Source organism: Pseudophryne corroboree, chromosome 2 (genome assembly GCF_028390025.1).
Source record: "Pseudophryne corroboree isolate aPseCor3 chromosome 2, aPseCor3.hap2, whole genome shotgun sequence".
NCBI classification, from domain to species: domain Eukaryota; kingdom Metazoa; phylum Chordata; class Amphibia; order Anura; family Myobatrachidae; genus Pseudophryne; species Pseudophryne corroboree.
Window position 1 is genome coordinate 692253123 of NC_086445.1, and position 15720 is coordinate 692268842.

The following is a 15720-nucleotide window of genomic DNA, read 5'->3' on the forward strand; positions in this document are numbered from 1 at the left end:
GCCCTGGTTTTAGGGATATCCAGGCTTCAGCACAGGTGACTTAATTAGTAGCTCAGTTATTTTGATTTAGCCATCTGTGCTGCAGCCTGGATATCACTAAAACCTGCACTGTTGGTGTGCCCTGAGGACCGTGGTTGGGAATGCCTGGTCTAGTCTATGAGTAATTCCCTGACTATGGAGCCAATTTATCAATTAATATTTGTCTTTCAACTTCCTCATTGCGCTTCCTCTACCTAACTCGCCATCACTGTTGACAATACCAGCTTCCTTTCAGTCTCTTAAGTCTGCTGGCTGGGGTTTGTGATGTTGTTGCATTAGATATATGTAGACACTCCCTTACTTCATGTGAAAGCCTGAATCTTCAGTGACTGTCCTAGGACCATGGGGAATGCTGGGAAGTGCGTGTAGTCCAGTGTACAGAGTGTGAATAGATGTTAATAGATAAATGAAGAAGCACTGCAGTTGTTACCAATGCTTCAGTGTTCTTATGAACAGATAAACAAGCAAACAGGGGTCACCTTTGAATCCTCATTTACTCTCCAAATCTCACCAATTCCTGGTGGTTCCATCTCTGTAGCATTGATAGGGTTAAGGCTTGTTCTCCTGTTTAGTGCTACAAGACACTAGTCCACTCCCTTACTGTATGTCTTGCCTTAACCAGCCTTACTTTCTCCCCCTAATCTTTCTCTCCCTTTTTCAAACCCTTTTTCTAACCCTGCTGCTAGACTGATATTTATTTCATGCTGTTCTGTTTCTGTCTCCCCACTCTGCCAATCTTTAAACCAGATACCTATATCCTAAAAAAAACTAAGGAGCACATTTAACTACGAGTGATATTCTTGTTATCAATCGTTACTTTTCTTAATGGAGCACAACGAACCAGCTCCTGTTTCAAACACTGAATGGTTGGAAAACCAGTAACGACGAGTGATAACAAGAATATCACTCATTATTAAATATGCCCCTAAATCTCTCTGCACATTTTAAATTAGCCTCCGTGCACACAGTGAGGAGGTGGTGGTGGGTTCCCGCCCTCTTTGTAAACCCGGACCATAGGAAGGAGTGAGGCTCTGGGAGTCACCGTCATCTGAAGATTACATTTCTTTCCACAGGCAAACTTCAAAAACTTTACATTTTAAAAGTTTGCTGAATATTAGTCGGCTCTATAAGGTTCCTAATGTATGGGCCGCTTACATTAAACATGTGGAAACGACGCTATGTAGACAAAAGTGATTGGACCTCCCCCCACCCACGCAAACAAAATGGTGTGCTCTTGCAGCAGACACTTGTTTGTGAAGGTATAAAATGGGTAGAGGGGCACTGATTAGATCATTTGTTAATTAAATGGCTTGCGGAAAGGAGCACACCATGTTTGAAAAGGGGATCATCTTCGGCTGCGCGATGTCATGTTTCCAGGGCGACGCTGGACTAGTATGTAGAAGATTTGATAACCTGGATGTACTGGCCAACTCGGAGTCCAGATCTCAACCCCATGGAGAATCTTTGGGACGAATTGGAGCGACGGCTGCATTCTAGACCGACTCGACCTTCTTCAGTGTCGCAGTTGGTTACTGTACTTAAGGCGGAATGGCAAAACATAACGCCTGCTGTTGTCCAGGAACTGGTGGACAGTTTGCCAAGAAGGGTGTCTGCAGTAATCACTGCACGTGGTGGACCTACAAAGTACTGACTTATAAATAAATCATGTTGATCTATTTGCTGTCAGTGTCCAATCACTTTTGTCTACATAGTGTAGCAATTCCCCCTAGATCCACCAATTATTTGATCTTTTCCATGCAACTACCGTGTGTGAGCAGTTGCTCCTGGCAGAGGCACCTCTCTGTTTTCTTTATGACCAATTCCCCTTTCAGTGCCCCTTTCAATAGAAGTCAATACTGCTGACAATAGAGAGCATTATTTATTTTTTAAATGACTGCACCTACAGCAGTGTAGAATGGCCGCCAGAAGGAGCCATCATTCTGCACAGTATGTGGGACACAGATTTCTGTACAAATGTATGGGAGGTCCTATAAAATAGGTGCAGTATTTTATTCATAAATGGCTCCCAAATAACTTTATTATTAAGGGGATCATATAACAATTAGCTGGAATCTTAACCTAGCCTTGCCATTTGTACATTTCCAGTCATACTGAAAAAAATAAATTCAGCCTCTAGTTTAGCAGTATTGGCCTAATCCTGAACAACTGTGTGTTTTGTGGAGTTATGTGGAGTTATACCTGCATACTGCATACTAAAACACTTTATGCACAATTTATACAAGATATTTACCATTTTGGGTGATGCTGAGTTGGGTGAAGCTGCTATAAACACTTTTGGTGGTAAATGTGATGTGGCTGGTAGTCAGGCAGGAATATCCCCCTTCATCCTCTGCCTTTGTGTGCGAGATGTACAAGTTTCCTGTCACTTGGGACACAAAATACCTGCTGTCAGCAGGCAGAAACGTAGGAGACTCATTCAGTAGCCAGCGGTACGACAAAGCTGCAAGAAATTGGTTATATAGTCAATAAAACTACCAACTGGTTTACTTGATTCATCCTGAATTGTCTGACATAAGGGAACAGTAGCTATGACTACTGACATCTACATCATTTTGATTTTCTGCCATCTCTACAAGGAAGATATACCTGCTCAATATTGTGCCATACCTCTAGACACTTAATGCAGGCAAGACCTAAATGAAGGCATGGATTACACCAGATCTGCACGCATTTCTCTGCCAGACATTCTGTTTGGCTATATGAAAGCAGTGCTAACATAGCCACTCATTCCACATATATAGCACTGCTTGGGCTGACTGGAATAGAAACTGAGGGGCAGATGTATTAAGCCTGGAGAAGTGATAAAGCAGGGATAAAGAAGTGATAAGTGGAAGGTGATAACGCACCAGCCAATCATTACGGGTTTAATAAAAGACAGGAGCTGATTGGCTGGTGCATAACCACGTTCCACTTATCATTTCTTTATCACGGCTTTATCACTTCTCCAGGCTTAATACATTTGCCCCTGAGTTATTTTCTAATGTCCCGGAATGTTTTTGGTGACTTCCTCAGTGTATCTTGGCGAAAAGCTCCATATCTGTTCAATAAGACAACCAGAGCAGATCACACCACTATGCTATGCTGGTAAGCTATTCACTACTTTTTTAGTTTTAGCAAGATAGAAAGGGTCTTTTCTGAGTTCATCAACTTGCTGGCAGGCCCAGTCATCAACTCCAGCAGTTCCTACCTGATGGTACTTTATCGTCATATCCATGGACAACGAATACAGTGGCAGATGTATTAACCTGGAGAAGGCATAAGGAAGTGATAAACCAGTGGTAAGTGCAAGGTGATAAACACACCAGCCTATCAGCTCCTAACTGTTCACTTATCATCGGTTTATCACTTTCTTATGCCTTCTCCAGGTTAATACATCTGCCCCATTGTTCTCTTTGACTGTACTAGGAAGTATATTTGCTGATTCCTTTTCTGAGGTTAATAGTAGTCAATTAATATTCAGGTGTCTGAGCAGCTTTCTATGCTTTGCTGCTGGCACCCTGCTGATGATGATCCTGGCAGATTCTCAGAGTGAAATACAGGTCCAGGTTGCTTATGCTTCCTCTGAGGAATTTGATGCTGTTTAACTTGTATTTCAAATATTGGATCAGGTCAGGGACAAAGGGGGTCATTCCGACCCGATCGCTCGCTGCAGTTTATCGCAGTGCAGCGATCGGGTCGGAACTGCACGTTCGCCGGCGCCACAGTGTGGGAGGGTGCGGCACGGCAGCGTTTGGCCTCCGTTATGGGGGTGCGGTGCGGCCAACGCAGGTGTGACCGGAACGTGCGGGTGGCGGGCCGCAGCGGCTGTGTGACGTCACACGCAACCGCTGCGACCAGGGCAGCGGCGATCAACTCCTGGCCAGCCGCAGGAGCTGCACTGGCCGGGAGTTACTCCACAAGTACAAAAGCATTGCCGCTGTGCGATGCATTTGTACTTGTGCGGGGGGGCAGACTGACATGCGGGGCAGTCTAGCCCTGTGCTGGACGTCCCCCCGCATGTATGGGAACATGATCGAAGCTCTGCTAAATTTAGCACGGCTACAATCAACTCGGAATGACCCCGAAGAGCAGGATTGCTAGAGGGGGGTTTCCAAATGCAAAGTTTTTGAACAAGTGTGACCAGGCCATGGAGAGGGTACAATTATTACTTAGCAAGGTATTGTCTGTCTCATACAAAGTGCAGTGTAATACATCAGCTATACAAAGTGTAGTGTATGTAATACATCAGACACATACAGGGCCAGTGATCACAGTAACCTGTTATATGCTGCAGTCGGGCCAGCTATGCAAAGTGTAGTGTATGCAATACCATGCTTAACTACTCTCCCGAAAGTTGCGAAAGACTCCCTATATTTTGGGTAGCCCCCCGCACCCTCACAAAACTGGGTACTCCTCCTCATTCTGCTTGCTTCCAATGGAAACGGGCAGGATAGCCAAATAATGCTGGGAATTGAATCAAAATGGAGGTGACGGGGCTAAAATAACATTATTCACCATAATTTTAGCCCTGCCTCTTCCTCAAGACGTGGATTCCCGGCCCCGCCTTCCAATATCCCCAGCTGCTTCTCCCAGAGAGGAATTTTAAAATGTCGGCAAGTATGTGTAATACATCAGACACATACTAATATGGAACTCCAGCACAATTGTATGAGACCCCTAGAGCAATTGTGAGGGTCTTATGCCTATAACAGTAACTCGCTGTTCCCCTAGTGTTTTATTCACACAGCAGTACTTAGGATGCCACCAGTTCTTAAACCTCAAGCAGTAGGGGCTTATACAATTGGCTGGAGACGACAGGATCATTTGGCTGAAGTATTAATGCTAGGCAGACTGATAGCCAACAAGTGAATGGCACACACTGGGTAACCAACAGAGCATAATGTGGGTCACAGCAGCAGCAGGTGGGACATTGTGTGTTATTAGGCAACTGAGCACAGTGCGGCTAGGTAGAGAGGCTAGCAGACTGAGCTGTGGGATAGAAACACAAAAGGAAAGAAATGGCAAAGACAAAAGTTAAGGACAAGTTAGAAGTAGCAGGAACTAGGTTCAGGCATGGCAGGGAATCCAATGTACTGACACACAGAGTATCTACAGGAACAGTATCTGAGCATAGGAATCCGGGACACAGACCAGCACTTACACTAAGATATAAGCTATAACTCAGTGGTGGCCAACCTGTGGCTCTTGAGCCACATGCGGCTCTTTCTTCAAATGTGGCTCTAACACACAAAGTCACATGACCACAACAGATCCGGTAATGACTGCTCTCCAGAAAAACACACAGCAGCACTACGGGGACTTAGAACTGAGGGAGCCAGATCCTAGAGATGAGATACCCACCAGCAAACAGAGTACACAGAAGGGGCTGCTGCAATGGCATGAATTGGGGGAAGCTGAAGTGACACATGAGGGTGCTGGCTGAAGTGACAGGAGGGTACTGACTGAAGTGACAGGAGGGTGCTGGTTGGAGTGACAAGAGGGTGCTGGTTGGAGTGACACATGGGGAAGCTGAAGTGTATTATGTGAATCTGGATTTTTCAATATATTTTATGTGGATCTGGCTTTAACAATTATTTTATGTGGAAGTGGCTTTTTCAATGTATTTTATGTTGGATCTGGCTTTTTCAATGTATTTTATACCAGGGGCATGGCATAGAAGGCACAAGGCCACACCCCATTTTTGCATGTGCGCCTTCGGCTCGATGTCGGCTCTTTGACGTACCTAACACATTTTTTTAGGCTCTTTGTCTCTGACTGGTTGGCCACCCCTGCTATAACTGGTAGGGTAGAGCAGGGCGGACTTCCTTATAACAGAAAGTAGGACCAATCAGAACAGCCAGAATGGGAAGGCCCACATAATTAGAAATCTCATGCAGCTGCATCACTGCACTTAGCCTAAGCATCCAGGCTGCTATGTAACCAAAGCTGCCATAGGTGTCTGGTGTCCAAGGTATTGCGGAACCGTCAGACATTGTGGCCAGATGACGCAGTGTCCTGGTTGCCTAGCAACAAACGGGACCCAATGGCGAGATGAGCCATTCCCATGACTTGTAACACATGCAGGGCTAGTGATCTCAATAATCTGTTATATGCTGCAGCAGGACCAGCTTATAGTGTAGTACATCATACACATAAAGGGTCAGTGATCACAGTAAGCCATTAGATGCTGCAGATGGGCCAGCCTATGTGAGTCCCTTGCTTTGTGGAAAATTGAAGCCACCTAGCACCGTATGTAGGTATATATGAACAATACTTACCTTCTTTGTAGGACTATTCTCCTGATGAATCCCGAAGACAAACTGCTGCAGGCAACTTTGGTTGGTGGGCCGGGCTAAGGCGTCATTAGGCTCCATCCCAGCATAGGAAAAATGCAATGATTCACGGGTCAGCGTGGAAGAGGCTGGCTAAATAACGTAATTATTCACCTTTTAGCCCTGCCCCCTCAAAATATAGCCGTGATTCACAGTGTTTTCTCCACATCCTGAGTAAAAAGAACTTTCTGTATCAAACATACAGCTCTAGTAATATCGTATTCAGTGGTGGAACTACTGGTGGTGCAGCCAGTGCATTGCACCAGTGCCTGCAGGGCTCTGAAGTGGGTCGCAGCTAGCTATATTCGTAGTACTAAATGTGGAAGACATCTGGCCACAGTGGAGAAGGAGGGGAATACATCCCCTCCTAGTAGGGGTCAGGGGACAGCTTCTCCAGTTCCAGAGAGGCCCTCCCCCTTCTTCTCTACATTTCCACTAGGCGCCCACCTTCCCCCTGCCCTGCCGCTCTCTATTTCAATGAGCAACCTCCAGCTAGAGAAATCGGCCCGCTTTCCATTCTACCCTGCCGCTTTGTCTCCTGCTATCTCCCATCCAGATGTCCATGCCCACTGCTGTCTTTGTTCTAATCTGTATGCAGCTTTAGGACAGAGAAGCTGGTAAGTACATGTGGAGGCACTGGGATTGTTCTAAATTACTGTCGGGGGTGTAGTGTAGTGCAGTAATGTAGAGCTGCGCATAGTAGGAATGTAGTGTAGGGATGTAGCTCTGCGCTTAGGGGGGATGTAGTGTCGTTATGTGCAGCAGTGCATAGGGGGTATGTAGTGTAGTGATATAGTGCAGCACGTAGGGGAGATGTAGTGTAGTGATGTAGCATTGCGCTGCACTTAGGGAGGATGTAGTGTAGTTATGTGGAGCAGTGCATAGGGGGCATGTAGTGTAGTGATATAGTGCAGCACATATGGGGGATGTAATGTAGTGATGTAGCACTGCGCATAGGGGGGATGTAGTATAGTGATGTAGCACTGCGCATGGGGGTGAGACGTCATGTAATGATATATCGCCGTGCATAGTGTGGATGTAGTGCAGTGATGTAGTGTAGTCGGGATATGGTGAACACGGTGCTGTGGAGAATATCCAGGCATTCATTGCATCCACATTCTACCTTCTTTTTCTTTAGCGTGGGGGGAAAGGGGGGGCAAAGTATATTTTTGCACCTGGGTCCACCACTCGCTATGAGGAATATAGTGTAGGGATGTATCGCTGTGCATAGGGCAGCTGTAGTTTATGATGTAGCTCTGCGCTTAGGGGGGATGTAGTGTAGTGATGTGGAGCTGTGTATAGGGGGGCATGTAGTGTAGTGATATAGTGTAGCATGTAGGGCAGATGTAGTGTAGTGATGAATCGTAGCACGTAGGGAGATGTAGTGTAGTGATGTAGCACTGCGCATAGGGTGGATGCAGTATAGTGATGTACCGCTGCACATGGGGGTGAGACGTAGTGTAGTGATATAGCGCTGTGCATAGGGGGGATGTAGTGTATTGATGTAGCGCAGCACATAGTGGGGATGTAGTGCTGTGGAGGATGTCCAGGCAATCATTGCATCTACATACTAACCACCTTGTTTTTCTTTAGCGTGGGGGTGAGGGAAGGAGAGCCGAAGCATATTTTTTTCACCTGGGCCCACCACTCGCTAGTTCCGCCACTGCAATTTTGGGCATGGATTGAGACAATGGACGGGAGAAAGGGAGGGGATCCGAGTAACTGGAAACTCCCCCTGCATTTGCAGGTCCAGGTAAAGCTAGTGTCACCTTAGATAAGAAGGAAGAAAACTTTATGTGCATAAATAAAAAAACTATTACCTGGATGCTTTATTTTGCCTTTTTATCATAGGGATCTGAGCAGGCCTTTACCTAAACACAGAGGCATTTCATTGTTTTGGACAATTTTTTGGAGAGTTTGCAATGTGTTCAAACTCTGCCTCTTAGGTAGTGGCTATCATTTTAATGAAGAAAAATCATAATAGTAAGCTTAGTAAATTGACGGGATGCAAAGCCACCAGCAGAAAGCAGCAATACCCATGGAATTTCAAACCCTCCACTTAGTAAATTTCCCCTCTATTCAGGGTGTTCATCGCCTTCCTGCAAACTATACAGTTGTGCCCTCCGATACTTTACAAAGGGACAGTGTGCGCTGAAAAAAGGGGTGTGGTCTCACAAGGAATGGGCGTGGCCACACAACAGTACCCCATTTCAATTTACGCCACACAGTAGCACAATCGTATTCACATTGCACTGCAAGTAGTAGTGCTGCTTATAAACATAATGCTCCCAGTAGTAGTTCTGCTCTTACATAATGCCCATAATATTTATTTATTGTATTTATTTATTAACAGTTTCTTATATAGCGCAGAAAATTCTCTTGCACTTTACAATTAAAGTAGTACCACCCCTTATACATAATGCACCCAGTAGTAGTGACGCTCATACACATAATACCCCCAGTAATAGCACCACATATACTTAATGCCCATAGTAGTAGCGCCACTTATACACATAATGCCCCCAGCAGTAGTGCTGCCTATACATAATAATGCGTGGCGACAGCCATTAGAGACCATGTAATAGAGTAACAATGTATAATTTGAGCGCACTGTCTGGAACCTGGAATTAAAGGAAGGGGTGGGGCCCTCAGGCAGTGGTGCTCTCCAGGGGTTTCCCTGTACCCCTGTGGGTGATTCCAACCCTGCTTAACTGTAACTATTCTGTGGGGAAATTATTGACCTGAGATTTGCCAAACCAGGAGATATTTTTCCAATATTCAACTGTCTAGTTTTGGTGGAGCTGTGCAGTGCAGTCCACAGATCTATATAATTATTTAGTAGCAATACTATGTAAACAATATGTGCAGAAACTAAATGATAATGGGCCAGATGTACTAAGCCTTGAAAAGTGATACATTTCACGGTGATAAAGTACCAACCAACTAGCTCCTAACTGTCAATTTGATGATGATTGGTTGGTACTTTATCACCGTGAAATGTATCACTTTTCAAGGCTTAGTACATCTCCCCCAATGTGTCCAAATGTAATGGACAAATGATATATTGCACTAATATCTCTCTCTGATATCAAGCAGTGAGGAAAAGTTTTGATTTAAATGACCATACATTGATGATATATCTACAATTGTCTTGCTGTCCTCACATTTTACTTTCCTGTGAAAATTAATTCCTGTTCTGTCAATCTACTAACCGTACTCTACTGATAAATAGTATTGATACTAAATAATTAGATGGATCTGAAGACTGCACTGCTTTTTCAAGTATCAGCACTATAAACGACGTTAACTAATTTGATCATACCAGTTGATATATAGGGCGGGATGTACTAATGTACATCGCCGCCCATCGCCTCCCTGCGCCACGATGCTGATCGCATATGTACTAACATATGCGATCAGCATTGCGGAGGACAGCTCTTCCGATAAGAGCTGTCCTCCGCGATGCGCAGCGGCAGCCTGATTTCCGGGATTCGGCCCCAGAAGTCAGTCTGCGCATGCGCGGGGTGACGGGGGCGGCCGCAGGGCATGCTGGGAGGGATCTGATCGGATTCCTCACACAGCGCCGCGGAGAGAAGCCCATAGGCTTCTATGGACGTACGCCAGCTAAAGCTGGCGTACCCCGCCGCGGCGCTGTCCTGCCGGCCGGGGGTTAGTACATCAGGAAAATGCGGTAAACAGGGAGTTTACCGCATTTTCCGCTTAGTACATCCCGCCCATAGTATTGGCACTTTATACAACTTAGACCATATGTGCCGATATCTTGCTCAGCTTCTTTTACTTAGAGTGAATTTTTGATAAATTGCTCGAAGTGTGAGCTGATTTTTACTATATTTATGTTGTAAGTTGATGTCTGTCCTTGTCTGAACTGGGATACTTACCTATCTTAAACGTACCAATAAAGTTCATTTTTACATTTTCTATAGACTATAAATTACACAAGAGTGCCCCCAATAAAACAAGAGAGTTCCTTTTTCTCTCCACTTTACACTAGATTACTTCTGACTCTCTGGGGTGCACCTCCACATGATACATTTTCCACTAGGCACGTCCTAGTGAACTATTAAGACAATAATTGTGGAATCCACTACTGATTTAATCTTACTCTGACAAATTCTACCTGTGCTCAAGTTCTCCAGAGTTCCCCTCTCCTCCTAATACAACTTCTTGACCATGTCTGCCATGATTGCTTGATTATATATTTGAATCATTATTAGTTCTTTTTTCACACTGACTATTAGGATGCATGGCAAAAACTTGAGAAATAAAACGCAAAGAAGGCCTGATTCTGAGACGCATGCAATCTGCACAAAATACCAATGTCCATGAAGAATTACCTGGATAATGCAGCGGAGGGTTACATGGCAGCATAACTCCCCATCCCTCTGTTGTTTTCACTGGATCCCTCTCCTCAGGGGGGAACTCGTGCAAATCTGAGACATGATACAGAGATTCAAAATGTACAGTGGTATAGTTGGTAAGAGATCAGGAGCCAATACAAAGTTAATAGCGATTTTGGGGTTTCCAACTTACATCCAAAGCGCAGAGAGACTTCATTACTGAGCACTGTACCCCTGGGGTTAGAGGCAACACACTGATAGGTTCCTGTGTGTTTCGATTGTGTAGGGCTAGAGATGGCCAGGTTCCCTCCCACCAGTTGGTAACTGGGGTTATCCACCAGGTTCAGTTCTGTGCCATTGAGCTTCCATCTGCAAGTATGTCATGAAGGCAGGATTACTGATTGATTAAATAAATAGCTGCAATAGTAATGGTCACTCATAATGTAAGTTCATTATACTACTATTTTACATATATACAAACCTTTACAATATGTTTTAAATGTGAGTTTCAGTGGGACACTTCACAAGGTGCAGGGGGTATGGCAATGATGGGGATCAGGATGTGAAAGGTGCCCGCAGGGCCATGTTGTTCTGCCCTAGACCTCCATTGTCCTCCCATCCCCTGAAGTACCCACTTTGCTTATGATCATCAGTGCACCCTGCCCAAATTGTGCTAAGGGGCTCAATAATTCACTGTTCTGCCTGTGACACCAATTCTGCACTTGTAAATAGAGAAAGGAAATAAAGATAATTCCTACAGCACTGCCTAAAAAAACATAGGCACCTGTGCTGGGTAACGGGATGCCCGTACTCGTTTCTGGTGAATTGCTATGTGACTGTCATAACTCCAAGTAATGCTCATTCCAAAGGCAAAAGCCATATAAAAGGTTCTCATATAAGGGTATTATTTAGATATAAATGGCTCAAATTATTAATTTCATCCCAATTCACATTATTCAGGTTACAAAACATTGTTCCAGAAACGGGCATGTTTTTCTCATTATTCCTCACATAATAAATGACATACCACTAGAGGAGGCTGCAGAGGCTAGCTGTCAGGGCAGGATGCGATTATGTGACTGGCGGTCAGGAGACCGCCGGTCACACATACCAAACCCGTCAGGGCTGCCCCTCACTAAAATGCATCATCATGAAAGGAGCTGTCCACTGGTCTCAGCAGAAGGGCATAGGAATTATCCAGAGGGTGGAAGCTACGACAAATCTTGTATTAAATTGTAAATTTAGGTGAGTACTGCCACTTTTGTCATAGAGATAAAGCAGTGGAGAGTACTAAACAAAATCTAAAATATAATAAATCACCTTCATAAATAAATTAGTTTGGTACTATGAGTAGAAGCAAAGTATATATAATACAGAGTTTGCCAATCACGGTCCTCAAGACACCCATGCTTGGCCACAGGTGACTTAGTTAGCATCTCAGTCAATTTGATTTAACCATCTGTGCTGAGCCATGGATATATCAAAAACCTGGATCGTTGGGGTGCCTTGAGGACCACGTTTGAGAACCTGTGGTATAATAAATACATACAGTATGCAGAAAAAAAATCAAGGTGAAACTCACCTGATTAGTGACCTCAGGAAGGTTGTTATGTACAGATATAGAAGACATTGTTCCCTTTACAATATATGAAGCAGGATCAATGCTGCATTTACAGTAGTCATTACTGAACATGTTTGACTCAAAGCTTAAGACATGATTATAGATGAGGAACTTTCATTCTACAGTGTTCTCATTGATAGGCTCAGTGTCCTCATAGCTTTATTTTTGTGTTTTGTATAGATAGCATTTAGCTATGTTCTGGATGTGCTGATGTACAGTATCTCTGATAAAACAATAGGTGTTGATGTCTGTATTGTATTTGTACATCTCCCCCTCTATGACTAGACTGACCTGTAGGTAGCAGATGGGATGGCCCGTGCACGGCAGGATAGGGTGAGTTGCTCCTCTGAACCTTCAGGAAACAATGTGTTCTGGGGCTGCTCCTCAAAAACTGGACCATATCCTCCAATCAGTTCTTTCGCAGGGTTCAAGGCTAATAGGAAAAATAGGTTACATGTTAAAAAACAATCTTGTAAAGAAGAACTCAGAGGTATCATTGCAGATCTCTACCTACCTTTATTGACACTTATCACAGCGCTAGATATTGTAGTTATGCCACAATTTAACATGTTGGGGTTCCTTCTGGAGCCCAGACCAAAACCCCACTCCTCAAGAGAAAGATAATGGCAATATGGACATGTGTGCTATTGTCCATACACATGCATATGTAATTTACCTGTAGGGAATACAGCATAGCCTCTCAGGCTTCACTGGGTCCCTATTGCCTGCCATAGCCATAGATGTCTGTGGTATCTTCCCGGTTGACTTCTTGGTAAATTGGAAAAAGTGGCATAACCCTCTTTCTATGGCCCAGTAGTTCCCAAACGCAGTCCTCAAGGCACCACTACAGTCTAGGTTTTAAGGCAATCCATGCTTAGACACAGGTTACTTAATTCTCAGTCAGTTTTTGTATACAGATTGCACAAGCAGGGATATCCCTAACATCTGGCCTGCTGTGGTGCTTTGAGGACCGCATTTGGGAACCACTGCTAAGGCCAAAATGACAGAGCATGGGGTTATCATTTCTCCATAAATAAAAGAAGCTTTAGTGTCTGAGAACAGAAAACTATGTATAACATAAACATAATGTGGCATATGAGGAACTATGTAATCAAATAAGAAAAAGGACAGAGCAAAATATAAGCCAGAAATAGTGTATGGTGGAAACATAGCTGTATTTCCCTCAACGTACCTGCATAAGAGAGGAGGACAGAGGACATGAGAAAGGCAGAAGACGGAGGCAGCATGGTGTTTCTGCACAGGGAGAAAATATATTGGTAAGTGGATAGAGGAAAGAGAGAAGCAAGATGTGCAAGAGGAAAATACGACCATCTATGTGTAAATACACATATGGGATGTAATCTTGTTACCGGCGGTCGGGATCTCTCCGGTCACTATACTGATGCCGGAATCCCGACCACTGGAAATCCCGAGAACCTGTGGGGAGCGCAGCGAGACACCGAGCCTGCTACGTGGTGAGAGCAGCAAGCCCGCATGGGGCTTCATTGCGCTCGCCCCCTCGCTGGCATTCTGGCAGCCAGGATCCCGGCGTCGGTATGCGGACTGCCAGGATCCCGACCGTCTTGTACACCCGATGCCAACCAGCACATATGGTTGTGTTACTGTATATGCCACTTTTACCTAAAAATGTATGACAAGTGGTACTAATCAATACAGCTTAGGTCCAGTTTTATTGATAATTTAGGCCCTGCATAAAATGTAAAAGCTGTTTCTTTTCATCCCTGACAAAAATCCCTGATTAAAAAAAATCAGGACACATTCGCCCAAACCATGGCTGTTCCAGGAGAGACGACACTCCTTCCCAGAAAGCCACAACTCTTAACTACAGAAAATTGTGAGAGTTCTGTACTCACCAAGACTGTAGGTAACAGGGACGTAACTAGGGTAGTGCTAGGTGTGCGTCGCACTAAGCGCTACAGCAATGTTAGCAGCAATTGTCAATTATCTGGTATAATTACTTTCACTTATCGCTCCCTTCCTCTTTGAAGGCATCACCTGACTGCCCGTTTCCTTCCCCTACTAATACCTGTACAACATTCATGAACTTAACTTGAGAGCTTTTTGTTATTCAGTCACACTGTCGTATATTACATTTCATAGGGGGTTATACAGAGTTGGTCGCAAATTTTGCCATTTTAGAATACCTCCCATCTGTCCCGATTTTCGTGGGACAGTCCCGTTTTTTGGGACTGTCACATTGTCCCACACGCAGGACGCAGTGTCCAGCGGTGGGGGGCAGTTGGGAGACTCCTGTCAGTCACTGCTCTGAGCAGCGGTGAATAGATGCTGTGCACATGCACACATCAACTATTCACGGTAGACAGAGGGACTGGAGGCATGTCAGCAGCTCATAGAGCGCTGGCCATGCCCCCACAGTGACGGGAATTGGGGGAGTGGCTCACGATCGCTGCACTGTGACACCACGCCCCTTTTCTATAGGTCACATCCACTTTTTCAGCCGGACGCTGCCTCGCCACGCCAAAGAGTGCCCCCTTACCTTCTCCCGATGTTAAGAGGTATGATTTTAGTAAAATCTGCAACCACTAAAACCTCTTTCTGGGGGTTGCCCGGCAAAGGGCAAGACAGCCCAGCATGTGTGGTGCCACCCAGTGATGCGATCGCATTGAAAAAAAAAATAGGGGTTGAGCGCCGCCATTTATATGATCTCAGGAAAAGCAGGTAACATCATCGTTCGGCCCCGAAAACGGCTGCGTTTCCTGGTCCACTCCCCCACAACGCTGTGTCGCTGCCCACGGACTCCCGCCAGTTGTAAATCATGATGAGATCACATCCTTCTGGGATGCGCTCGCATAATAATTGGTTGTGCACTCATACTGTGGCTGCTGCGTGTGCGCAGGTATGTCAACGTATTGGAATGTTATTTAATAAGGGTCCAAATACATTTTCTTGCAGTGTTCTATAATAAATGTGTGTGTATAAGTATATATATATATTATTATTAGTGTAATTGACGCCTTGGGGTTGTTATAACACCCCTATTTTTGTGACAGAATGACCTAATGTCAAATAAAATCTTGTATAGGAAAACAAACAATATATTCCAATACGCAAAATTTATTACAATTTCTAAAAGATCATCTAAATCTGTATTGATATTATAACTGTCCATAAAACATTTCAACCACCACTAACATCCAGTGGTGGTCCACGTAAGAGCGGATGCACAAATATTTATTTTGCGAACTCCTCCTTCAAGGATTGTAAGTTGGAGGTCAGATCACAACAAATTTGAAAACTCAACGCGTTTCGTTTCTCACAGAGACTTCATCAGGGGTACATCTTATTCGAATAATTAGCCTCAAACAATCAATGGATTCATTTGCTCTGG

At 44.5% G+C, this 15720-nt stretch overlaps 1 protein-coding gene across 2 annotated transcripts in view; it reads right to left on the reverse strand.

Annotated features, from left to right (window-relative positions):
- CNTN2 (contactin 2) overlaps positions 1–15720 on the reverse strand; it is a 159801-nt gene that overhangs the window by 87230 nt on the left and 56851 nt on the right. The window contains exons 2-6 of one of the 2 annotated variants that reach the window (XM_063955219.1): positions 13543–13604; positions 12642–12783; positions 10923–11098; positions 10727–10822; positions 2291–2500 (exon numbers count right to left, since the gene is read on the reverse strand). In XM_063955219.1, the coding sequence (XP_063811289.1) occupies positions 2291–2500; positions 10727–10822; positions 10923–11098; positions 12642–12783; positions 13543–13597 (679 nt within the window). In that variant the 5' untranslated portion in view covers positions 13598–13604. The remainder of the gene's footprint in view (positions 1–2290; positions 2501–10726; positions 10823–10922; positions 11099–12641; positions 12784–13542; positions 13605–15720) is intronic. The other variant, XM_063955218.1, reaches the window with a different exon arrangement.